Raw genomic sequence first — 27,763 nt, 5'->3', positions numbered from 1 at the left:
GGGAATAAACAGCACAATTAGTAGGTACAAAATAAGCTGGGGAAAGTTAGGAATAATATAGGAAATGGCGAAGCCAAAGAACTTATATGCACAACCCATGGACATGAACTAAGGTGGGGGGGGATGCTGGGGGAGGGGGCGGTACAGGGTGGAGGGGAATAAAGGGGAGGTAAAAACAATGGGACAACTGTAATAGCATAATCAATAATGTATATATATTAAAAATAAAAACAGAAGCTAAAAAATAAAACTAAATCCCCTATGTCTACCATACTGTTTCTTCCCTATCTCCCCAAAGATAACTAATGTTTTGTACTTGCTGCTTAACCTTCCACATCAGGACTCCAAACTTTCTGTTAAGGTCCAGATATTTTATGTTTTCAGGGTCACAGGTCTCTGTCCTAACTACTCAACTCTACCTTCATAGCTCAAAGGAATCACAGGCCATAGGTAAGTCAAAGAGATGGTTGTGTCCAATAAAATTATATTTACAAAAACAGCAGGCCAGATTTCGCTCATGAGCTAGAGTTTGCCAACCTTTACTTTAAAGGAACATATAAAACATTTTGAAGTATTGAAAAAGATCCAGAACAGGAAAAAAACACTTGTTTTTTGTAAATGAAGTTGTACTAGAATACAGCCACACCCATTCATTTAATGTGTCATCTAGGCACGATACTGAGGAGAGTGCCACAATGGTCTCTACTGACCGTAAAGCCCAAAAGCCAAAAATACTTACCATCTGGCCCTTTGCAAAAAGACACTTTCCAAACCCTGTTACCCTGTTACAGAAAATATACCCTATATTTTGTATGTTCTTTTTTACATAAAGTATGAGGTGATACACACACACACACACCCCCCCCACACACACTCTGCAACTAGTTTTTATTAACCCAACAATGTTTTTGAGATCTATCCATGTTCATATGTATGTGTAGATGGAATTACTACCTTAAGTGCGACATAGAGTTCCCTTGTGTGAATACAGTGTATCTCCTGTAGCCATTAAGAAGTTAATGGGCAGTCAGGCAGCTTGAATGCTCTAGCACTACACACAGTGTTGCAATGAACATCTTTAGGAACGGTCCCGTTGGACTCAGGGGAGAGAGCTTCTCCAGGGTTCAAAGCAGGCATATGGGACACAGGCATTTTTACTGGGACAGACACTGCCCTCCCATGTGTCTGGCCCTGTCTCCTCTCCCCAGCCTTACTTGGCAAAGAGAGACTTCAGGGCTGTCAGCAGGCCGCATGTCCCCAGGCCGTTAGTGAATCTGACACATCTGTCAACCGCTGCAGATGCCAGGCCGAAGAGCTTGCTCACAGAGTGGCTCAGCTCCTGCACGCAGTCAATGACTTCCCCGTGCTCCTGGTCAGCAAATAAGGACAAAACAAAAGCCGCCTCAGACCTGAGAACAAATGAACAGACAACAAAGAGACAGGAGACCTCCATGCCCCCTCATCCATGGTAAAATCACTTAACAGGGACATCAGAAATGCAGTCCCCAACTGTGGCAGCTCTTCATGAGGTTGAACCAGAGGAGGATGGTCTAAGTGGCCAATGAGATCACAGAAACTAACTCCTGGCAGAAAAGCATAATCAAATCCTAATGATCCCTCCATTTTTCATCTCTTTCCCCTTTTTCTGTGATTAAGATGGCATCTCTTCCTCTAGTTCCCAAGCCAGAAATCAAATTCTCTGTATCACAGTCCAGAAGAAAGAGGTGAAAAGAAAATGCCTCCTTCAGGGGTAAGTGTATCACTGTAGCAAAACAAACTTTCTAGGTGCATCCCTAGAAAACAGAACAATGGTGCAGGCAGCAGATTTAACTACCCTAAGATCTATTCCTACATGTCAACTCACCTCATGCCAGACAAGCTTAACATCTGCCCTGGACATGAATTCTCTTCCCCTCCAGTACCCGGACGGCAGACCTGTTCCTGGAGCCCTGTCCATAAGTGCCCAGCTGCTGCGCTCCTTGGCTTAACTGTCTCAAACAAAAGACTGTCCCCCAAAAAGAAATTATTAAATCAGGAAGACAATCAACTTATCCTCATCAGATGGAAACTTATTCAGCTAGACTTTTATTGGTGATTTTAAGCAGAAAATTGTGAGCACATCTGTGGTCACATTTTATATTTGGTCCACAAGGGCCCCCGAGGCCCTTAGAGCCGGGTTTTGAACACCTGTTCCCACTCCATGCATACCCGAGGCCACCTCACACCTTCTCTGGTGCACATCATCCCAACCCTCTGCTCAGCAGACAAACTGACCACTGAGTGACCAGGCGCGGTGTCAGACATTACCAGAGGCACCATGCTGATCTGGATGAGGAGGTTTCTGGTTTCCATGTCACCGTACTTGAGCTGGTAGGGTTTGTATGGACTGTACACGGTGCTCACCAGCTCCACAACTTTCGCCAGGTTGTGCTCATCTTTAGGGAACCATAAATGAGAGGCAATAATGAACACAGAGTCAGAAATTAGTTCTGGAAAACGGCAGGGGACAGGTACTGGGGCTTTCCCATGTCTCTCAGGGTGACTACATTAGCCTGCTTTTACTGTTCATGGAAGCTGTAACAATCACTTCCATCAATATCTTGATACATTTGGACTTTGTATATTATTTGTCAAAAGCACTATTAAAGACACCCAGCCCCTATATCCCACAACCCATTGTAGTTAAGAACCTCTTCATACTCTAATTAAAAAATGAAATATTTCTTAAAGTAAAAAAGAAAAAAAATGGAGCCCTTCAAATAATGACTCATCAATCAAGTTCAAGCACTGACACAGAGAAAAAGGCTCTGCAGGAAAACAGTTTTCCAGGACTTTATAGGAACAGGATACCCACGCACTAGGCATTCCCAAAAGTCAACGACATAAAAATTTTAAACTTTGTATCAAAATTTAAATGGGCGGGCCCTGGCCCAGTTGGTTAGAGCACCATCCCGATATGCCAAGGGTATGGGTTCGATCCCCTGTCAGGGCACATACAAGAAACAACCAATGAATGCATAAATAAGTGGAACAGCAAAGCAATTTTTCTCTCGCTTTCTCTTTCTCCCCCTCGCCTTAGAAATCAATAAATAAAGTATTTTAAAAATTTAGACAGGCATATTTTATGACACAGCAATTCAACTTTCAGTTGAACATATACCCAGTGACTTTGACATCAATTGATAATCTTTACCTGAATAAACTTTAACTTTACTGACAATAAATGGTGATTTCCTGATTTTCTCATTCCTGCTACATCTATATTCTGGTATTCTTTTGTAAAGAAAAGATTTCCCTTTCTTTCTCTCTTTTTAATATCACTGTGAACTCATAAATTCTTTTTTATGTTTTGTGTTTTCATTCATTATTGTTATTATTCATTTTAATGTTAAAATTATTGCAAATCTGGTCAGTGGTTGCTCCTTGAGATTGGCGCCTATATCTTTTTGATATGTCCCTACCAGTCCTTAGGTGCTTTCTTGCTTTTGACACAAACTATTCCAAGAATGACAAAAAATTACAGTAACTGATAAAGTGGTCATTAAACATTTAATCACACAAAATTCTCATTATTATTTTAAGCAAAAAAGAGAATATAAGATTGTATACACCAGTATTTTAAAATATGTACATATGTATGTGTATACATATAAAGTATATATATGTATTTATTAAAAATGTGTATTTATATTTGAATTACTGGGAGGAAATACAGAATGTTGCAGTGACTCTCTCCAAGTGATGAGGCTCATTTTTATTCTTTTTTATTTTTTTAAGTGTTTCCAAAGTATTTTTAAATTTTAAAAAATACTTTTTTGACCCCTGTCTGGTGTGGCTCAGTGGACTGGGTGCTGGCCTGTGAGCCAAAAGGTTGCCAGTTCAATTTCCTGTCAGGGCACATGCCTGGGTTGCAGGCCAGGACCCAGGTTGGGGGCACATGAGAGGCAACAGATTGATGTTCCTCTCGCACATCAATGTTTTTCCTCCCTCTCTTTCTCCCTCCCTTCTTCTCTCTCTGAAAATAAATAAATAAAATCTTTTTAAAAAAACACCTTTTTGACTATAGCAATGGGAATCATTAAAAATCTTAACCACTATATCTGACTAACAAAGCACTTGTATATCTGACTCTTTAATACTGTCAGGGAGAGGAAGGTAACCTGCCTCTGGAGCACCTTCATCCCACTCTGCTCTTACAGGATGCATGGCCTCCACACCCTCTGGCCACTTGGAAGGGCACCCCATCCCCTGGAAGCTGCCATAGCCGCTGTGCCTTTCCCACAACCAAGGCTTGACCACCGAGTGTGACAAAAACACCTGTGAATCACCAGAAGCCTGAACAACAAACATATTCCGTGGAATGTCCAAGGTAATTATATGCAAGTGTAATTAAGAAGAATAACTAGTAAATAAGCTAAGCTGGTGACACAGCAGCCACTCATGGCAGAACAAGACCTTCCTGGAGCTATTTCCTGATCTGACAGCAGTATGCATCATGAGGTCTGTGTTACTTAGAAGCTGATGATGCTTTTAGCACAGATGGAGAGTTGGGGAAACACAGACCCCAGGGTATCATGTGCCCAAATGGGGGCCAGGAGTGCTCAGCTCTCAGGTGGCGGTGTGGGATGCCCATTCTCCCTGTGGCCATCTTCAGTCCAGACACGGCACCCTTATCCTCAAAAATTGTTGCCACACCAAAAAGTTCTTCTAACCAATTTGTTTTCTGGAACTTAACTTTCAGGTTGAATTGCCTGAGGTTAAATGATGACTTAAAAGAGGACACTATGTTCCCAAAGTAACCATGGCCAACTGGCAGCCTCTAATGTCTACCTGCCTCTGTACCTTCTAAGGCCCTGCAGAAGGTTCTATCTCTTCCCCAGAATGTATAAAGCACCAAGGCAGCACTGCTGTTAGGTAAGTATATTAAGCAGCGACTACTTCCATAATGGTAATGTTTTCAGAGAAAAGGTTATCATATCCATTGAGGGGAACAGCGACACCTTCCATTTCTGTAAAATCAGGCACCTGAAAAGGCAAACCAACCCAGACCTCAAAAGCTTCAACAACAGTGAGTAAAGACAAGCCAGAGACAGAGATATGTTTACGTGAGTGGGGAAGCAGTGCCATCTCCAGCCCCTTGGCAAAGTGGGCGGTGGTGGCGTACAACTCCAGCAGCTTGGGGAGCTCCAGCTCAGGCCCCGCCCGCTCGACACTGGAGGCAAGGCACATGGGCAGAGAGGGTGTCAAATCCCCCAGGGTCTGAATCAGCAGCACAGTCACCACCTCGCAGGGGTTCTTGAAAACCTGCAGTGGGAGAGGGGTATGTGCATTAGCACATGTGATCAAATGGGTGCATACCTTCTAAAGAACCAATCTCCTGGATCACTCCAAGTGGTCTAATCAAAAGCTATGAGCCTCAAGTTTTTCTCATGGCTAAGGTGAACATGCTCAAAAAGCCAAGTGAACAGGCAGGACTTGCAACTTGTCCAGAAAAATTAGCTACTTCATGTCTATCACTGGCCCGAAGTGCTGAACTTTTTCCAGTCTATAAAATGCAATATTTAGAATTCAGGGGTGTCTAATTTTTTGGAGTCTCTGGGCCACACTGGAAGAAGAAGAGTTGTCTTGGGCCACACATTAAATACACTGTGACACGTAATAACAACAACAAAAAAAATCTCACAATGTTTTAAGTAAATTTATGATTTTGTGTTGAGCCGCATTCATAGCCATTCTGGGATGCATGTGGCCCGGCTGGACACACCTGTGTGATCACCAAAAACTGGCTAGAGAGAGGACTGTGAAGATGACGATGCAGAAATTGGGAGGAATTTGAAGGGAAGGAACAAAACAGAATTAAAGAAGAGCAATTCACTGAATCAGAGCTGGAGAACCTTTAAGCAGATTTGCAGGCCAGCCTCATAGCTACCCCTCTCCTCTTAACATAGATCTTCAGTAAAGGTAAGGACCACCAGAAATAGTGTATCCAGGGCCTTTTACATCATAGATTCACTTATTCACTGAGGCTTTTGCCCATTCTATAGACAATAAATATCTTGGAAAAAACTTGAATCATATGCACAGTAAATTTAGCAGGGCATTCTCACAGACCCCCACTGATGATTAAATGCTTTTTTATTATAAAAATTTAAATATGCACAAACATGAAGCAAGATATAAGATTTTTCTTATGCAACAATAAGGCCAGAAAAAGATTTAAGCTCAAAAACCATAAAATCAATATATTAAAAACTTTATTAGAAAATACCTTTAGATGAATGAAAATGAAAACATTACATAGCAAAACTTAGGGAATGCAGCAAAAGCAGCACTAAAAGGGAAATCTATAGCTGTAGATGCAGACATCAAAAAAGAAATATCTCAAATCAGTAGCCTCACTGTACACATTAAGGAATTAGAAATAGAAGAAACTAAACACAACAATAGCAAATGAACAAAAACAATAAAGATTAGAGCAGAGACAAAAAAGAATAGAAAAACCAATTTAAAAATCAACAAAACTAGAAGTTGGTTCTTTAAAAAGATTAAGAAAATTGGCAAACCTTTATCTAGAATGACTAAGAAAAAAGAGAAGACTCTAATAAAATCAGACATAAAAGAGGGGATACTACCAATTTTACAGAAATAAAAAGGATTATGAGAATATTATGAATAATTGTAGGCCAACAAATTAACTTTGATGAAATGGACATTAACTTACAGGAAAATTATATAACAATATACCTTTTGATTATACATACAAAAATCTTAAATACCAGTAAACCAAATTCTGCAGCACATGAAAGGAATTACACTTCATGACAAAGTGAAAACTGACCCCTAGAATGCAAGGATAGTTGAAAATATACAATACAATATAGCACATTAACAGAATAAAGAAAAACATAATAATCTCAATGCAGAAAAAGCATTTGACAAAATTCAACACCATTTCATGATTTAAACAACTCAATAATTGAGCAATAGAAAGGAACTATCTCAATATGAAAAGATCATTTATGAAACCCCCTTCCCAGCTTTTCCCCTAAGATCAAGAACAAAATAAGAATGTCCACTTTTGCCAGAGAAATTTGACAACACAAAGAAATAAAAGGCAACCAAATTGGAAAGGAAGAAATAAAGGTATCTCTGTTCAAAAATAACAATCTTAAAAGCAGAATATCTTAAAAAATTCACAAAAAACTTATTAAAAGAATAAACAAATTCAGCGAAAATACAGGTAATAAAATGAATATCCAAACTCAATTGTGAGCCCTGGGCAGGTAATTCAGTCAGCTGGAGCCCTGTCCCAATAAGCCAATGTTGTGGGTTCAATCCCTGGGCACACGCAGGAGTAAACCAATGAATGTATAAATGAGTGGAACAACAGATCAAGGTCTCTCACTCTCTCTAAAATAAATAAGTAAGTAAGTAAATAAATAAATAAATAAATAGTTTGAGGACTTGATGAGGTAGCTCACTTGGTTAGAGCATCACCCTGATACACTTGATAGGCCAAAGTTGGGGGTTCAATCTTGGGTCAGGTCAGGGCACACCCAAGAAGTGACCAATGAATGCATAAATAAGCAGAATAACAAATCGATTATTTTTTTCCTGTCTCCCTCCCTCTCTCTCTAAAATCAATAAATAAAAATTTTTAAAAATCAGTTGTGCTTCTGTACACTAACAATGAACAATCTGAAAAGAAAATTATGAAAACAAATCCATTTACTGTAAAAACAAAAAAGAATACTTGGAAATAAACATAGCTGGAGAGCTAAAATACTTGTACACCAAAAATAACAAAACACTCCTGAAATTAATGAACATACATATAAAATGGAAAGCATTCCATGTTCATAAATTATAAGATTTATTATTGTTAAGAAGGTAATACTACTCATAGTGATGTACAGATTCAATGCGATCTGTTAAAATCCCAACAATGTTTTCCAGAGAAAAGAAAAAGCCCATCTTGAGATCCAGCCAAGGTGGAGGTGCAGGTAGATACACTTTGCCTCCTCACAAAACCAAAAGAAGGAAACTGATTTAAAAACAAAAAACAACACGAACTGTCAGAAAATTGAACTCTATGGGAGTCCAACAACTAAGGAGTTAAAGAAGCAGCATTCATCCAGACTGGTAGGAGGGGCAGAGATGGGCAGCCAGGATGAAGAAGACACACAGCAAGGCAGCAGCTGGCAGACCTGACAGTCCCACATTTGGGTGCAGATAAACCAGGGGAACAACTGGGGAGCGAGACAGACTGGGTAGCCCAGGGTTCCCGTGCAAGGAAAATAAAGCCTAGAACCTTTGACTGTAAAAACCTGTAGGGGTTGCAGTGGTGGGAGAAAATTCCAGTCTCTTCAAAGCAGGGTGAGAGCCAAGCAATCGGCATTGTTCCCTTTCTGACACCTCCCGCACATACAGCGCCACAACACAGCGAGGTGGGTTGCTCTGTCCATTACAACATAACAGGTAAGCCAAGACAAAGAAATATGGCCCAATAAAGAATAGATCAAAACTCCAGAAAAAGAACTAAGTGACAAGGAGAGGGCCAACCTATCAGATGCAGAGTTCAAAACACTGGTAATCTGGATGCTCACAGAAATGTTTGAGTACGGTCACAAAATAAAGGAAGGAGTAAAGCCTATACAAACTGAAATAAAGAAAAATATATAGGGAAACATCAGTGAAGGGAAGGAAACCAGGACTCAAATCACTGATTTGAAACAGAAGGAAGAAATAAACATTCAACCAGAAGAGAATGAGGAAACAAGAATTCGAAAAAATGAGGAGAGGGTGAGGAACCTCCAGGACAACTTTAAACGTTCCAACATCCAGATCACAGGGGTGCCAGACGAAGAGGAAGAAGAGCAAGAAATTGAAACCTTATTTGAACAAATAATGAAGGAAAACTTCCCCAATCTGGAAAAGGAAATACACATGCGAGTCCAGGAAGCTCAGAGAGTCCCAAAAAAGTTGGACCCAAAGAGGCACACTCCAAGACACATTTAAATTACTCAAGATTAAAGATAAGGAGAGAATCTTAAAAGCAGCAAGAGAAAAGGAGGGTGTTACCTACAAGGGAGTTCCCATAAGACTATCAGCTGATTTCTCAAAAGAAACCTTGCAGGCAAGAAGGGGCTGGAAAGAAGTATTCAAAGTCATGAAAAGCAAGGCCCTACATCCAAGATTACTTTATCCAGCAGAGCTATCATTCACAATGGACGGGCAGATAAAGTGCTTCCCAGATAAGGTCAAGTTAAAGGAGTTCATCATCACCAAGCCCTTATTGTATGAAATGTTAAAGGGACTTACCTAAGAAAAAGAAGATCAAAACTAGGAACAATAGAATGACAACAAACTCACAACTATCAACCACTGAACCTAAAAACAAAAACAAACTAAGCAAACAACTAGAACAGGAAAAGAATCACAGAAATGGAGATCACATGGAGGAAGATCAGCGGGTGGCAGGGACGGGTGGGAGGTGGTCGGGAAATAGGCTGTGAAAGGGGTAAAAGATACAGGGAATAAGAAGTATAATTGGTAGGTACAAAATAGGAGGAGGTTAAGAACAGTATAGAAAAAGGAGGAGCCAAAGAACTTATATGTATGACCCATGGACATGAACTAAGAGGAGGGGAATGCTGGTGGGAATGGGGTACAGGCAGCAGGGTGTGAAGGGGAGTAAAGGACAGGGACAGCTGTAATAGCATAATCCAAAAAATATACTTTTTTTAAAAAGCCCATCTTAAAATTCATATGGAATTTCAAGGGACACTAAATAACGAAACAATCTTGATATAGAACAGAGTTGGCATTCTCCTATTTCCTCATTTCAAAACTTACTACAAAGCTCCAATAATCAAAACAATGTGGTACTGGCATAAGAATAAATATATAGACAAATGGAACAGAACAGAAAGCCCAGAAATAAACCTTCATATAAGTGGTTAAATGATTTTAAACAAGGGTGCCAAAACCATTCAATAGGGGAAAGGACATGTGTATCAACAAACAGTGCTCAGAAAACTGGATATCCACATGCAAATGAAGGAAGGTGGGTCCTTACCTAACAAAATATTTAAAAAATTAACTCAAAACATTAAGAGCAGAAAATTAAAGGCAACAGGGAAAAATTCTTATGACCTTGGATTTATTTCTGTATTAATTTTTTTAATTTTATTTATATTTTAGAGTGGGGGAAGGGAGGGAGCAAGACGAGAGAAACATCAATGTGTGAGAGAAACATCTATCAGTTGTCTCTTGAACGCCCTCAGCTTGGGACCTTGCCCACAACCCAGGCATGTGCTCTGACTGGGAAAGGAACCTGTAACCTTTGAATTCACAGGCCAGCATTCAATCCACTAAGCCACACCCGCCAGGGCTGACTTTGGATTTAGCAATAGTTTCTTAAGTACGACATCACAAACATAGACAACAAAAGAAAAAATATTTAAATTGGACAACATCAGTTTTAAAAGTTTGCCCTGGCTGGTATGGCACAGTTGGGTGGAGCATCATCCCATACACCAAAAGGTCATGGGCTCAATTCCTGGTCAGGGCACATGTCTAGGTTGTGGGTTCAATCCCTGGTTGGGGTGCATAGGACAGGTAGCTGATCAATGTTTCTCTCTCACATTGATGTTTCTCTCCCTCTCTCCCTCCCTCCTTTCCCTTCTCTCTATAATCAACAAGCAAGTCCTCAGGTGAGGATCTTACTAAAAATTTACATTTTAGAGAATTAAGACAGCGGAGGAGCAAGTTTAAGTCACACTGACCTCCTCCCAGGACCAACCTGAAATTAAAACTAAGTTGTGGAGAAATCACCTGGAACAAACAACTGAACAATAGCGAGAGAGGAGCCTTGTCACCTCAGAGACAGAAGAATCGGCTTTAGCGCAATCTAACTGGTAAGGAGTGCAGTACAGACCTGAGAAGGTGGGCGGGGCACCCACAGGCGGCAGCAGCAGGATATTGAAACGGCCTGTTGGATCCCCCTGAGCAGAGCGGGGTCTAAACCAAAACCAGGGCTCTCTACCCCACAGCACCAGAGCCCAAAAAGTACACAGAAAACAGCCAGCTGCGAAAAGCGGCAGGGTTGCTCTCTGCCAGAGACAGGCGGCTGGAGACGCAAAGAACTGTTTAAAGGACCAACGTATAAATTTTTACTTGCAGCCACTCACCCTGGTCCCTGGCAAAGGTAGGGCAGAGTGGGCGAGAGACGCCTGAGGAGACACTGGGGAAGGAGGCTTTGGGGAGAGAACTGAGTGAGTAGCTGGCGGGATCTCGGTGCTGACTCATCCCCCATGTGGCAGCAGCCATCTTGGTCAGGCAGAGACCACTCCCCTGAGCAGCACCAGCATCAAAGGACCCAAAAGCCTCATCCCCAGGTGGGATTCCACCCCGCCCTGTGCTGTCTAAGCTGCCTGCTGAGTGCAGAGTGAATAGATTAACAGCTGAAGGAGAAAGCCACAAACAGTTGATTACTGGAAGTCTCAAACAGACTGCCTAAGGTCAGACAGGGTCAACATCTGACATCATCAGAGGCAGATCCAGAAAGTAAAAACAGCGGTCTCCAACCATAGAAATTCACACCACAAAGTAAGGAAATCAAGACAGATCAACTTAAGAATCAGAGGCAAAAGAGAAGGTCTTACAAATAATAGGAAGATAAAAGAAATACGCCCCACTCGAAGGGAAAGGAGGAATCCCCAGAAAGAGAAATAAATGAAATAGAGGCATGTCAACTATCAGATATTGAGTACAAAATAACGGTTCCAAGGAAGCTCAATGAGCTCAGTGAGCTCAGAGAGAATTACCAAAAACTACAGGGAAACTACAAGGAACTTACTGCAAACTATATCAGCATGAAAAAGGACATAGAAACCATCAATAAGAGACAAGAGGAAATGAAGAATACAATTTCTGAATTGAAGACACAGTAGAAGGAATCAAAAGTAGGCTAGATGAAGCTGAGAAACGAATCAGTGAGCTGGAGGACAAGGTAGAAAAGAGCTCCCAGAAAGAGCAAGAAAATGAAAAAAGACAAAAAGGATGAAGAGGCAGTTAGAGAAATGCAGAACAACCTGAAACATAGTAACATCCGTATAATAGGGATACCAGAAGGAGAAGAGGATGACAAAGGGATAGAGATCCTGTTTGAAAAAGTAATGATGGAAAACTTCCCTAGTTGGAGGAGAGAAGAAGTCACACAAGTCCAGGAAGCACAAAGGGTCCCATTCAAGAGGAACCAAATGAGGCCCACTCCAAGACGCATCATCGTTAAAATGGAAACATCAAAGACAAAGAGAGAATCCTAAAGCAAGCAAGAGAGAAGAGGTAGTAACATATAAGGGAGCCCCAATACGGCTAGCAGCTGATTTCTCAACAGAAACACTGCAAGCCAGAAGGGAATGGCAAGAAATATTCCAAGGCATGAAAAGCAAAGGTCTGCAACCAAAACTGCTCTACCCAGCAAGGCTCTCAAATAAAACAGAAGACGAAATAAGGAGTTTCCCAGACAAAAGAAGGCTAAAAGAATGCACCTCCACCAAACCAGCACTGCAAATTATGCTAAAGGGACTGCTTTAAGATGAAGAAAAAGTTTCTATGAATACCCAGTTCCTTTCAGAGTTGTCAATACTTGATATTACCAATATTTTTAATACTCATTCATCTGATTGTGACAATGATGTTATTTTACTATTCATTGAAACTAAACCTGTTTTAGTATATTTCTTGCCTATTTCTATTTTTTTTTAAAAAAAGCTTTAAATGACTTTTTGGTATTCTTTATCCATTTATTGATTAAAGGTTTGTAGAACTTTCCACCTCTCCCAAAAATAAAACTATTAACCATGCTTTAGATGTATTGCAAATACTTTTCTACTCTATTCCTTGTCTTTTAACTTTTTTTATATGTATATTACTATAGTTAAATGTTTAATATAATCATATTGTCAATATTTACTTTATAGTAAATATTCTGAGTTTGAATATTTTACTTCAGGTCATGAAAAATATTAGTTCTATTTTCTTTTAAAATTCCTTAGATTGGAGAGAAAAAAGATGGCGGAGGAGTGAAAGGGAGTCACGCTGACCTCCTCCCAAAACCAAACTGGAATTGCAACTAAATAATGGAGTAATCACCTGGAAAGCAGTGGAGCCATAGTGGGAGAGGAGCCTTGGTGCCGCGGACAGCGGATTCGACTCTCACACATCCCAACGGGTGAGAATTGCGGTGGAGGCTCGAGAGGGTGGGCTGGGTGCGCACGGGCACTGGCACCAGAGGGACATTGAAACGGCCAGTTAGCGTCCCCCCGGGAAGAACGGGGTCTGAATCATAAACAGGAACCCCTAAACTACAGCCGCTAAAGCCGAGAAAATACAGACAAAACACAACCCCAAAAAGCTTAGGGGCACTCTCTGCCAGAGACAGGTGGCTGGGGATGCAAAAAGACATTTAAAGGGCAAACGCAAAAGTTGCAGCGGCAGCCACCCTCCTTGATCGCTGGGTACAGGCGGCAGCAGGGTGGGCTGGTGCCTGGGAAAAGACTGGTGAGGAAAACTTTGTGAAGAGAACTGACTCTGCGGCCGGTGGAGCCCGGGTGATAACGCACTTCCCGCTCTGCAGCTACCATCTCGCTCAGGCATAAGGGAATCAATTAACCTGCCTTTTGTGCGCTCCGCACACAGCTTGTGCGCGTGTGACCTGCGGGGCTGAGTGCAGACTGTCTGGGAGAGCCTTGAGGAGAGACTGGAGACAGTGGCGTTGGGGAAAGAACGGGAGGAGGAACCGGGGAGTCCCGACTCCCTCCCCGTTCGGTAGTCTCCATTGTGGGCTGGAAAGGCGCGACCCCAAAGAGGCAGAAGCGGGGCGCGCATGAACCAGACTGCCTGCGATTGAAACGCAGTCCGCACAGGGGTTGGATCCTCAGCCGAAGGGGTCACAGAACTGCCCAGAGGCCCCTGAGGGGAGACTAGAAATGGAGGCATTGGGGAAAGAACGGGAGGAGGAACCGGGGAGTCCTGACTCCTTCTCCTTGCCGAAGTCTCCATTGCGCGAGAAGAGGCCACACCCCCAAAGAGCCAAAAGCCGAAAAGCAAACATAGACACCCCCAAAACACCCAGAGCAGGCGCGCACACTTGCGCCGAGTGACTGGCGAGGGTTGGCGAGCGTGTGTGTGACCCACGCGGGCTGGCGAACGCTTGCACCTGCCGGCAAGGCCTCACACAGACTGGCACCCATACGGCCTGCGAGGGATTGCACAGAGGGGCAAGGGCAGGCATAAATTGACCTACCCGCCGCGATTGCGGAGCAGCCCACAAAATAAGTAGAGCTGCCCAGAGTCCCTGGAGGAGAGACCAGAAACAGGATTAACCGGAGAGCTGATTTCCTCCCATTTCCGTAGTCCCCATTTGGCGAGGGCAAGCAACGCACCCAAAGAGCCAAAAGCCGGGAAAACACACAATAGAAGACTCTAAACTGACCAGTGCCGCGAAGCTCGCGTGCCAGGGAGTTCAGATGAGCACGGGAGGTCGCGAATAAGCCCCCCTGGTCTGGGGCAAACACATGCGAGCCCAGGCAGGTGGGGGACCCTGCCGCGCTGGGGAACGCGCTCAAGGAGCTCTCGTGAGAGCGCAGAGAGATCCCAAAAAATAGCCCAGCCCTGACCGAAGGGGTCACAGAGCTGCTCCAAGCAGGAGTCAGACACAGGCATTAGACTCCTGAAAGGCTCAAACAAACAACCCAAGGCCCTATAGGGTCAACAACTGACATCATCAGAGGCAAGCCCAGAAAGAAAAGTAAAGGACAAAAATACTTAACAGACTCTCACAAAAATGGGAAGAAAAAGAAGTTCTCCCCAAATGAGTGGAAAAGGGGACTCCCCACAGAGAGAGCTCAATGAAATAGAGGCAAGGGAACTATCAGATATGGAATTTAAAACAATGGTTCTAAGGAAGCTCAATGAGCTCAGCCAGCTCAAAGAGAACTATGAGAAACTGCAGAGAAACTATCAGGATCTTACAGCAAACTATATCAGCCTGGAAAAGGACATAGAAACTATCAAGAAGACACAAGAGGATATGAAGAATACCATTTCTGAATTGAAGAACACAGTAGAAGGAATCCAAAGCAGGCTGGATGAAGCTGAGGATCGAATCAGTGAGATGGAGGATAAGGTAGAAAAAAGCTCCCAGAAAGAGCAAGAAATGGAAAAACGGCTCAAAAAGAATGAAGAAGCATTTAGGGAAATGCAGGACAACCTGAAACGCAATAATATCCGTATAATAGGGATACCAGAAGGAGAAGAAGAGGAGCAAGGAATAGAGAACCTCCTCGAAAAAGTAATGATGGAAAATTTCCCTAATTTGAGGAGAGAAAGGCTCTCATGGATCCAGGAGGCACAGAGGACCCCACTCAAGAAGGACCCAAGGAGGTCCACTCCAAGACACATCATCATTAAAATGGCAAATGTCAAAGACAAAGAGAGAATCCTGAAGGCAGCAAGGGAGAAGGAGAAAGTAACATACAAGGGGGCCCCGATACGCCTAGGAGCTGACTTCTCAACAGAAACACTCCAAGCCAGAAGGGAATGGCAACAAATATTCCAAGCCATGAAAAGCAAGGGCCTACAGCCAAGGCTGCTCTACCCAGCTAGGCTCTCCATTAAAATAGAAGGAGAAATACGGAGTTTCCCAGACAAAAGAAAGCTAAAAGAATACATCTCTACCAAACCAGCACTCCAAGATATGCTAAGGGGACTGGTTTAAGCAGATGAAGGAAAAGAATGAGACAGAGAGGAACACAAGTACAAAGAGAAAAGATGAGTAAGTTTCTATCAGTAATATCTCTCAATGTGAATGGACTAAATGCCCCAATCAAAAGACACAGGGTAGCTGAATGGATAAGAAAACATGACCCACACATATGCTGCCTACAAGAGACCCACCTCAGAGCAAAAGACCTACACAGATTGAAAGTAAAGGGATGGAAAATAATATTCCAAGCAAATGGACATGAGAAAAAGGCTGGCGTTGCCATACTTGTATCAGACAAAGTCGATTTCAAAGCAAAGGCCATAAAGAGAGACCCAGAGGGGCACTTTATCATACTTAAAGGAAGAATCTATCAAGAAGACATCAACATTGTAAACTTATATGCTCCCAATATAGGAGCCCCCAAGTTTATAAGGAAATTGTTGGATGACTTCAAAAAAGATATAGATAGCAACACACTGATAGTAGGGGATTTCAACACCCCACTGTCCAAAATGGACAGATCTTCCAAACAAAACATTAATAAACATATCGTGGCGCTGAATGAAACACTGAATCAAAGAGACTTAACTGACATATATAGAATCTTACATCCCAAAGAAGAAAAATACACATTCTTTTCAAATGCTCACGGCAGTTTTTCAAAGATAGACCACATGATAGGACACAAAGCAAGCCTCAGTAAATTCAGGAAAATTGAAATAATACCAAACTTTTTCTCAGACCACAAGGCCTTGAAACTCGAAATCAAACTCAAAGAGAAACTTCAAAAACTTGGAAACTCATGGAGACTGAACAGTACACTTTTAAACAATGAATGGGTCAATAATGAGATAAGAGAAGAAATAAAAAAATTTCTGGAAACAAATGAAAATGAACAGACAACTGTCCAAAACCTATGGGACACAGCAAAGGCGGTCCTGAGAGGGAAGTTCATAGCAATACAGGCTTACCTTAAAAAGATAGAAACATTTCAAATAAAAGACCTAACACTACAACTTGAAGAACTGGAGAAACAACAACAAATAAATCCCAGAGCAAGTAGAAGGAAGGAAATAGTCAAGATTAGAGCAGAACTGAATGACATAGAGACAAAAAGAACAATTCAGAGGATCAACCAATCCAGAAGCTGGTTCTTTGAAAAGATTCATAAAGTGGACAAACCTTTGAGCAGACTCATCAAGAAAAAAAGGGAGAGGACCCAAATTAATAATATCAGAAATGAAAGAGGAGAAATAACAACTGATACCACAGAAATACAAATGATCATCAGAAACTATTATGAACAATTATATGCCAAGAAATTTGAAAATCTGGATGAAATGGACAAATTTTTAGAAAAGTATAATCTTCCAACACTGAAGGAGGAAGAAACAGAAAGCTTGAACAGACCGATAACAGTTGGGGAAATTGAAGCAGTCATCAAGAAACTCCCAGCACACAAAAGTCCAGGGCCAGACGGTTTCCCAGGAGAATTTTACAAAACATTTAAGGAAGAGCTAACCCCTGTCCTTCTCAGACTATTCCAAAAAATCCAAGAGGAGGGAAGACTGCCAGACTCCTTCTATGAGGCCAGCATCACCCTGATCCCAAAACCAGATAAAGACCCTACAAAGAAAGAAAACTACAGGCCAATTTCGCTGATGAACATAGATGCTAAAATCCTCAACAAAATATTGGCAAACCGCATCCAGCAATACATTCAAAAGATTATCCATCACGATCAAGTGGGATTCATCCCAGGGATGCAGGGATGGTTCAATATACGCAAATCAGTAAACGTGATACACCACATAAATCAAAGAAAAGACAAAAACCACATGATCATCTCGATAGATGCAGAAAAAGCATTTGACAAGGTACAGCACCCATTTATGATCAAAACACTCAGCAAAATGGGAATCAATGGGGCATTCCTCAACGTAATAAAGGCCATATATGAAAAACCTACAGCCAATATCATACTCAACGGGCAAAAACTGAAAGCTTTCCCACTAAGATCGGGAACACGACAAGGATGTCCGCTCTCACCGCTTCTTTTCAACATCGTATTGGAAGTCCTAGCCACAGCGGTCAGACAAGAGAAAGAGATAAAAGGCATCCAAATAGGAAAGAAGGAAGTAAAACTATCATTGTTTGCAGGTGACATGATAGTGTACATAGAGAACCCTGTAGACTCTACCAAAAAACTCCTCAACCTAATAAGTGAATTTGGCAAAACAGCAGGATACAAAGTCAACATTCAGAAATCAAAGGCATTTTTGTACACCAGCAATGCAATAGAAGAAGAAGAAATCAGGAAAAATATACCATTCGATATAGCACGAAAAAAGATAAAGTACCTAGGGATAAATTTAACCAAAGACACAAAAGACCTGTATGCAGAAAACTATACAACATTGAAAAAAGAAATTAAGGAAGACACAAATAAATGGAAGCATATACCGTGCACATGGATTGGAAGAATTAATATCCTTAAAATGTCCATACTACCAAAAGCAATTTATAGATTCAACGCAATCCCTATTAAGATACCAATGACGTATTTCACAGAAATAGAACAGACATTTCAAAAATTTATATGGAACCATAAACGACCTCGAATAGCTGCAGCAATTTTGAGAAAGAAACACAAAGTAGGAGGGATCACAATACCGGACATCAAACTCTACTACAAAGCCACTATACTCAAAACAATCTGGTACTGGCACAAGAACAGACCCATAGACCAGTGGAACAGAATAGAAAGCCCAGAAATAAGCCCAGGTCTCTATGGACATCTAATATTTGACAAAGGGGGCAGAAGCATAAAATGGAGCAATAACAGCCTCTTCAACAAATGGTGTTGGGAGAGCTGGATGGCTACATGCAAAAAATTGAAATTGGATCATCAGCTTATACCATACACAAAAATAAACTCAAGATGGATAAAAGACTTAAATATAAGTCGCAACACCATCAAAGTCCTAGAGGAGAACATTGGCAGGAAACTCTCAGATATCCCACGCAGCAATTTTTTCACTGATATGTCTCCTAAAGCAAGGGACATAAAGGAAAGAATAAACAAGTGGGACCTCATCAAAATAAGAAGCTTCTGCACGGCTAAAGAAAACATCAGCAAAATGAAAAGGGAGCCAACCATTTGGGAAAATATATTTGCTAATGATACATCAGATAGAGGTTTGATCTCCAAGATATACAAAGAACTCACTCGACTTGACTCCAAGAAGACAAACGATCCAATCAAAAAATGGGCAAAGGACCTGGGCAGATGCTTTTCTAAGGAGGAGATACAGAGGGCCCAGAGGCATTTGAAAGGATGCTCTGCATCACTAGCCATTAGAGAAATGCAGATCAAAACCACCATGAGGTACCACCTCACACCGGTCAGAATGGCCATCATAAACAGATCCACAAACAACAGGTGCTGGCGAGGCTGTGGAGAAAAGGGAACTCTAGTCCACTGTTGGTGGGAATGCAGACTGGTGCAGCCACTATGGAAAGCAGTGTGGAATTTCCTCAGAAAGCTGAAAATGGAACTGCCTTTTGATCCAGCGATTCCCCTGCTGGGACTATACCCTGAGAACACCAAAACGCCAATACAAAAGAACCTATGCACCCCAATGTTCATAGCAGCACAATTTACAATAGCCAAGTGTTGGAAGCAACCTAAATGCCCATCAGTAGATGATTGGATCAAAAAATTATGGTACATATACACAATGGAATACTACGCAGCAGAAAGAAAAAAAGAAGTACTAAACTTCGCAACAGCATGGATGGAACTGGAGAGCATCATGCTAAGCGAAATAAGCCAGGGGGCGAAAGACAAATACCATATGATCTCACCTATAAGCGGAACCTAACCAACAATGCAAAGAAGCAAGGCAAATATGACCAGCAACACTGAAAGGAAAAGAAATCAACAGAGACAAGAGGGAAGGGGGGGGCAGGGAAAGGGAAGGGAAGGGGAAAGTCAAGGAACATATAGCAAGGACTCATGGACAAAACCAAAGGGGAAGAGCTGAGGGAGGGAAGGTGGGAGGGGGCAAGGGAAAGAGGGGGGGGAAGGCAGAGACAAATGTATTTAAAAAGTAAATAAATTAATTAAAAAAAAAAAAGAAAAAAAAATAAAATAAAATTCCTTAGATTCTACATATTGATTTTTAACGCATGTGAATATTTCTTGTATAATGTGTTAAATAGGGTTCTATACTTGTTTTGTTTGTTGAATAAGCCTTATTTTACCCACTGATTTGAAATATCAACTTAATCATATATTACATTGTTAGACAGATGTATACAGTTGTCTCTAGAATGCTCATTACATTTCATTGATCTGAATGATTATTTCTGTGCAGGCGTCATATTGGTTTAATTGCTGAGACTTTATAATGGTTTTAAATTTTTTTAATATTTTATAATTAACTTTGACATTTAGCAAAATAAAATCAATCTGCATTTAAGAAATAAAAAAAATAAAACAAAGATTTACATTTTATGCATCAAAAGATACTATCAAGAAAGTAAAATGACAACCCACAGGAGAAAAAAAATTTGCAAACCATATATCTGATAAGAGATTACTATCCAGGCTATACAAGGAACTCCTACAACTCAATAACATAAAAACAAACAACTCAACTCAAAAATGCACAAAAGACTTTAATAAACATTCACCAAAAAAGATAATACAAAAGGGCTGATAAGCACTGAGTAGATTTTAACATCATTAGTCATTAAGGAAATACAGATCAAAACCACAACTAGATACCACCTCACAGCCACTAGGATGGCTATTACCAAAAAGAAAAAGAAAAAAAAGGAAAAATGACAAGTGTTGGTGAAAAAATGACAAGGATGTGGTGAAATTGGAACATCCATACATTGCTGGTAGGAATATAAAAATGATACAGCTGCTATAGAAAACAGCTGGCAGCTCCCCAAAATTTCAAAGAATTTCATTACGAACTAACAATTCCATTCCTAGGTATATACCCAAAAGAACTGAAGGCAGGGACACAAGTAGATATCAGTACAGCAATATTCATAGCAGCATTATTTACAATAGTAAACAGGTAGAAGCAATCCAAATGTCTACCATCAGATTAATGAATAAACAAAATGTGGTACATACATACAATGGAATATTATTGGGCCATAAAGAGAGTGAAATCTGATACATGTTACAACATGGATGACTGAAAACATGCACAAAGGCATAAATCATGTATGATTCCACTTACATGAGGTGCCTACAATAGGAAAACTTATAGGAACAGGTGATGGGAGAAGGAGGAATGAAGAGTTAGTGCTTAATGGGTACACTGTTCCTGAATGAGATGATAAAAAAGTTCTAGGACAATCACATCAAAATTACAACTAAAAATAGAAGAATCATCATTCAGAACCATCAGAAATCAAGTTGAATGAAGTCTGACAACTACAGAATTAAAGAAACCACATCCATCCAGACTGGTAGGAGGGGCAGAGACATGGAACAGGCTGGTCTCACACCCACATGTGGTGGATAAAAATTCGGGAGGGATATCTTGGGAGTGAGGCGTCCCAGCTCCACACGAGACCCACACCCCAGGGTTTCTGTGCAAGGAAGGTTAAGTCCCCAGAATTTCTGGCTGCAAAAACCAGCAGGGATTGAGAAGGTGGAAGAAACTTCTGGAGTCCCAAGTAGTTCCTCTTAAAGAACCAATACACAGACTTACTCAGACTCATGCCCTCTGAGCTCTGGCACCAGGGTGGCAGCTTGAAAGGCACCAGTGGCATACAAGGAAAACCTGAAGTGTCTGGCCTCAAAGTTAGAGCTGGGGAACAGCTTTCTCCCAGACAAAAAGGCAGGCAGAGGCCACTGTACCTTTTCTGAACTTTTCACCTACAGAGCCACAGAGCCAGCAGGCCGTTGCTATATCTGAGACTCTTATCAGCCTGACTAACACGGTTTACCCTGCCCTGGGGACCCTCAGCGACTCCACCCCACCCAACTTATGGGCCTACCCAACTTATGGGCCCACCCACGGCTGCTTTTTCCTATGAATGGTTGGTCTTGGCTCAAGCTTCACAACTTCCTAAATCCTATCAAACAAGCAACCACTGGCCTCAGTGAGCCTCTGGCTAAGCAGCTCCAGGCCTGGCACGAGCAGCAGCCAGCCTAGATTCACAGCCTGGCTTCACCTGGGAATCTCCAAGCCTACCACAAGTAGCAGCTATCTCAAGTTGTATTATAGCTCAGTCAAGGTAGCCCTGGGCAAAACACAGGGCTGATCTTGGCTTGCACCATCCAGGAAACCCCAGAGCCTGTGCACACCCAGCTGACAGATAACAACTACTTCGAAGCACCACCACCCTACTCCCACATAGCTGATGCTCCACGGAGGGCAGAGGTTGGTGGTAAGCAGACACAGCCAGTCCATGCAACTGATTGGCCTATGTAAATCCCTCCCATTGACCTGCCAACAGCAATCAAGGCTCAACTACAAGAGAAGGGTATACTCAGCCCACACAAAGGGCACACCTCGAGTATCCAGCTTGGATGATAGATGAGGCTGTGCCCTGGACCATATAGGACACCTACTACATTAGGCCACACTCCCAAGACAGGGAGATATAGTTCTACCTAATACGTAGAAACAAACATAGGGAGGCTGCCAGAATGAGGAGACAAAGAAGCATGGCCCAAATGAAAGAACAGATCAAAACTCCAGAAAAAGAGCTAAACAAAATGGAAATAAACAATCTATCAGGTGCAGAGTTCAAACCACTAGTTATATGGATGCTCAAGGAACTTAGTGAGAATCTCAACAGCATTAAAAAATCCAGTCAGAAACAAAGGATACACTAGTTAAAATAAAGAACAATTTCAAGGGAAACAACGGTAGAGTAAATGAAGTTGAGAATCAAATCAATGATATAGAAGATTAGGAAGCAAAAAAGCAATGAATCAGAACAAGAAAAAAAGAATTAAAAAAAAACAAGGATAGTGTACGTAACCTCTGAGGCAACTTCAAGCATTCCAATATTTGCATGATAGAAGAGCCAGAAGGAGAAGAGAAAGAGCAAGCAATTGGAAATCAATGAAAGAAAACGTCCCTAATTTGGTGAAGGAAATAAACATGCAAGTCCAGGAAGCACAGGGAGTCCTAAACAAGGTGGATGCAAAGAGGCCCACTCCAAGACACATCATAATTAAAATGTCAAAGCTTCAAGATAAAGAAAGAATCTTAAAAGCTGCAAGAAAAAAGCAGTTAGTTACTTACAGGAGAGTTCCCATAAACCTGTCAGATGATTTCACCAAAGAAATTTTGCAGACTAGAAGTGAATGGCAAGAAATATTCAGTCATGAAAAACCGGGACCTACAGCCAAGACTGCTCTACACAGCAAAGGTATCATTTAGAGTCTAAAGGCAGATAAAGAGCTTCCCGGACAAGAAAAAACTAAAGGAGTTCATTATCACCAAACCATTGTTACATGAATGTTAAAGGGACTTATCTAAGAAAAAGACAATCAAAACTATGAACAATAAAATGGCAATAAATACATATCTATCAACAATTGAATATAAAAAACTAAGCAAACAAGAGCAGAGACAGAATTACTGATATGGAGAGTGTTTTAGTGGTTGCCAGATGGGAGGGGGGTGTTGGGGAAATAGACAGTTACAGAACAGCCATGGGGATGTAAAGTATAGTACAGAAAATTGAGTAGTCATAGAATTTATACACATGACCCATGGACATGAACAATGGTTTGGGGACTACCCAAGGGAGTAGGGGATGCTGGAGACAGGGGGGAACAAAGGGGGAAAATTGGGATAACTGTAATAGCATAATCAATAAAACATAATTCTTTTAAAAGTTCTGGAAATAGTGGTGATAGTCAACTTTTGAATGTACTTATTGTGACTTAACCGTACACTTAAAAATGGTTCAGCCCTGGCTGGTGTGGCTCAGTGGATTGAGTGCCAGCCTGCAAACTCAAGGGTTGCTGGTTCGATTCCCAGTCAGGACACATGCCTGGGTTGAGGGCCAGGTCCCCGGTAGGGGGTGCGTGAGAGGCAACCACACATTGGTGTTTCTCTCCCTCTCTCCTTTACCCTGTCTATAAATAAATAAATAAATAAATAAATAAATAAATAAGTTTCAAGTTGAAATTTTATGTTATATATACTTTATCACAATAAAAAAATTAACTATAAAAGCAATAAAATTCAAAATAATAGGACAAATAAAGAGAATGTTTTCTTGCCCTTTCTATCATCAATTTGCTCTGACTGCTACAACACAGGTCCTCAAGTACAGCATGCCTGTCCTACTTGGTGGTATATGACAGAATTCTCACATTGCTCCTCTTTCAAAATACAAACTACTATGAAAACATCAAGTCAGCTACGACATTCAACAGCACTCTCTTAGCACCACTGCTTCCATCATATAAGTACTGAGTTTGTCTCTATTATTTTCCAACTGGCCCCCAATAGAACGGGGATACCAATATGACTATCCACACAAGTGCACCCACTGAAATCAGAATAGCAACTAGTTATAAGGTGGTCATACCCATGCCCCAACATATGCTTATATTTTTTCTTATATTATTATAAAAATGGAAAATAAAAATTTAAATCCTCATAGAGAATTCACAAAACTTCGATGAACACCTGTTTAATTTGATAAACTTCCCTTTTTGAATCTGAGAGAAACAGGGGAAAGAACCAAACAAACTAACAAACAATGAAATTATCAATTTATACTTCCTGAGCAACCATCTTCCCATCACCTACTGGAGGTTGCCGTTAAGCTGAACCACTCTCACTTGAAATTTACAGGCGTCCACAATCAGAATTATTCTCCCACTAACCTCCCCAGACTTGTTTCCCTTCAACTTCCCTATTTTTTGTCCATATCATCTCCATTCACCAGAGTAAAAAATCTCCCTCTGACTTTACTTTAGTCCAGTGCCTATAACAGCTACCAGGTCCTAACCATTGTTTGTTCTGGAACTAGACGCCTTTTACGAGGTCACCATCACCAGGCCAGACAAGCTTCCACCTTGTCTCTTGTCTTTCTTCATGAGCTCACCACCACCAAATTTATTACTTTTAAGTGTTATTTTAAATTTTTACTTACATTTTAAGTGTTTAAATATTCAAGATTCATTACAAACAATTTGCCACATTTGCTTTATTTCTATCTTGGACATCATGACACATAGCTTCAGCACATACCTCTTAAAAATGAGAGCATCATCTTACATTAACACTACAGTTAATCACACCTAACCCAAATGTTATACCTGTAGATACTGCAGACCATGTTCAAATTCTCCCAGTTGTCCCTTTAATGTTCTCAATAACCTTCTGTGGCTGTGCAGAATTCAATCAAGGACCATGCAATTACATTTAGTTGTCATATTTTCTTGGTCTCTTTTCATCTAAAAACAAACCCCTGATGTTTTTCCTGTCATGTATACAATGACACTGGTGAAGAGCCTGGTACAGTTGTTTTGCTAAACAGTCTTGAATCTATGTTTATCTACAAGTTCCTTCTCAGTAGCATGAGGGTTAAGCCTTTTGGCAGATAAAGAATACAGGTGACATCAAAACTTTTCTTAAAACAATGTCATCATTCACTCTATGACTCCCACAAACTCCTGTGTCTTGAATTCAAAGTTGCTTCATTCTGTGTCCCCATGCCCCATGCAGCTGCCCCAGTACACACCCTCCTCTCCAGGAAAGGCATTCCCCTCACTAGCCCTCAAACATATTCAGAGAACAGAATTTCAAAGACCACCAGAGATCACCCAATCAATTTCCTCATTTGGCAGAAGAAACATTTTTACTACAAGAAAGGAAGAGATCCAAGGAAGAGACGAAAACTATTCTTGTCTAGAAAAAGAAATCCTGACTTCTCCCTACCTGTTGTGAGAAAGGACTGAGCAATGATTATCCACTTCACTCTCACCTCCTACTGAAATGACCAGGGAGTGGGGTAGGGGGCAGAATTAGATTAAATGACTCTGTATCAAAAAGTTCTAACTGCTTGGTCATGTGAAACTCTAAAATTATACTGCAGACCTTCGGTAGCATGTCTTATGTGTGTTTCAGTGAAAATTCTTATGCTCAGAGGTGTCCTTTTTCTTTTAAAGTGACCTGGCAAAAGGGACTCTTTGGCCATCAGCCAAAGAAAAACCAAAAAGTTCACAGAGCACAAAACCAAAGTTATCAACCAGGGCTACTGAATTAACTGAAATGGCCCATGCAAAAAACAATCTGACCCTACCTGATACTAGAGACAAGAATTAATTCAAGATGAACCACAGACCAAACTGCAAAAGTGAAACAAGCTTTGAGAAGAAAACACTGAAAATATCTTTGCCACTTGGGGGCTGGTGATGGTTTCTTAGGACACAGAAAGCAATAATTGTAAAAGAAAATAATTTATAAATTAGGCTTCATCAAAATTAATACCTCTGATCATGCCACAGACTGAAATAAAATACCTACAAAACATATCTAACAAAGGATTTACATCAAGAATATAGAAAACCCTCCTAAAACTAAGTAATAGAAAGGCAATAACTTAACTTTTTAAATGGGCAAAAAAAGACAAAACAGACATTTCACAAAGTAAGACATAAGCACATGAATAGGTGTTCAACATCCTTAGTCATCCTTCCCTAGTCATCAAACCACAATGAGATACCACAACTCATCCACCAGAACAGCTAAAATTAAAGACTGACAAACACCAAATGTTGGCAAGGATATGGAATAATCAGAACCCTCACACATTTATGTTGTGGGAGTGTAAAAAGTACAACCACTTTGGTAAAATGCCTGCTAGCTTTTTATAAATCTAAACATACACCTACCCTATAACCCAGCAATTCCACTCCTAGATATTTACCCAAGAAAGATTAACATGTGTGTCCACAAAAAGACGTACAAAACAATGTTCAAAGCAGCTTTATTCTTATTAGCTTAAAACTGGAAAAAACCCAAGTGTCCATCAATAAAAGAATAAACAAGCTGTGTTATCTTCATACTGTGTAATAGCAATCAACCACAAAAAGGAACAAACTGCCCTGACTGGGTGGCTCAGTTGGTTGGAGTGTCGTCCCATACACCAAAAGGCTGCAGGTTCACACCCTGGAAGGGGTGCATACAGATGGCAACCTATCAATATTTCTCTCTTTCCCTCTCTCACTCTCTCTCTCTCTTTCTTTCTCTCATCAATTAAAAAACATGTCTCAGGTGAGGATTTAAAAAATTTAAAAATTTTTAAAAAGGAACAAACTACTAATACACACAACATGAATAAATCTCAGAAACCACACTGAATGAAAGAAGCCTTACCAAAAGAACACACACTGTACTAAAACAGGCTGATTTATGGTAGAAACAAATTAGAAGAGTAGTGGCCTTCAGGGGTGTTGGTACAAAGACTTACTAGGAAGGAACATGAAGGGACTTTCCAGGTGATGGAATTGATCTGTATCTTAGTAGGGAATGAGGTTGTACAGTAGCTGCATTTGTCTAAACTAATCAAATAGCATATCTAAAATCATTGCATTTCCCAATTTTATAAAAAAAAAACATAAGCAAATATTAAACTCTAGTTTAAAAATACGTCTGTTGTGCAGTGAATGATGTTTGCAACTTTGAAATGAATCAAAAAAATAAAATGGGTCAACGAACAGACAGGCAGATGGACAGATGGCTAGATCTATGATAATGCTAATACAGCAAGATGCTCATTGTCAAACCTCAGAGGTGGGTACATGGGTGTTCACTGTACAATGCTTTTAAGTTTTTAAACCTGGAAATTTTTCCTATTAAAATACTTAGGGGAAATATTTGAAGGAGATATTTACACCAGTGCCTTTGGGTTTCTTTTACACTAGACTGAGCTTCAGGAGAGGACAACCACCTTCCATCCATGCTTACATCCTGAAAACAG

The 27,763-nt window shown here is 40.8% G+C and overlaps 1 protein-coding gene across 1 annotated transcript in view; it reads right to left on the bottom strand.

Annotated features, from left to right (window-relative positions):
* Positions 1-27,763, bottom strand: part of COG7 (component of oligomeric golgi complex 7) — a 77,574-nt gene that overhangs the window by 31,505 nt on the left and 18,306 nt on the right. The window contains exons 7-9 of the mRNA XM_054580901.1: positions 5,106-5,304; positions 2,308-2,435; positions 1,215-1,369 (exon numbers count right to left, since the gene is read on the bottom strand). Coding sequence (XP_054436876.1) covers positions 1,215-1,369; positions 2,308-2,435; positions 5,106-5,304 — 482 coding nt within the window. The remainder of the gene's footprint in view (positions 1-1,214; positions 1,370-2,307; positions 2,436-5,105; positions 5,305-27,763) is intronic.

The sequence above is a fragment of the Pteronotus mesoamericanus genome, unplaced genomic scaffold (assembly GCF_021234165.1).
Source record: "Pteronotus mesoamericanus isolate MK-2021 breed Mesoamerican mustached bat unplaced genomic scaffold, CSHL_Meso_final contig_64, whole genome shotgun sequence".
Taxonomy (NCBI): Eukaryota; Metazoa; Chordata; class Mammalia; order Chiroptera; family Mormoopidae; genus Pteronotus; species Pteronotus mesoamericanus.
This window is presented reverse-complemented; position numbering and strand designations above follow the sequence as displayed.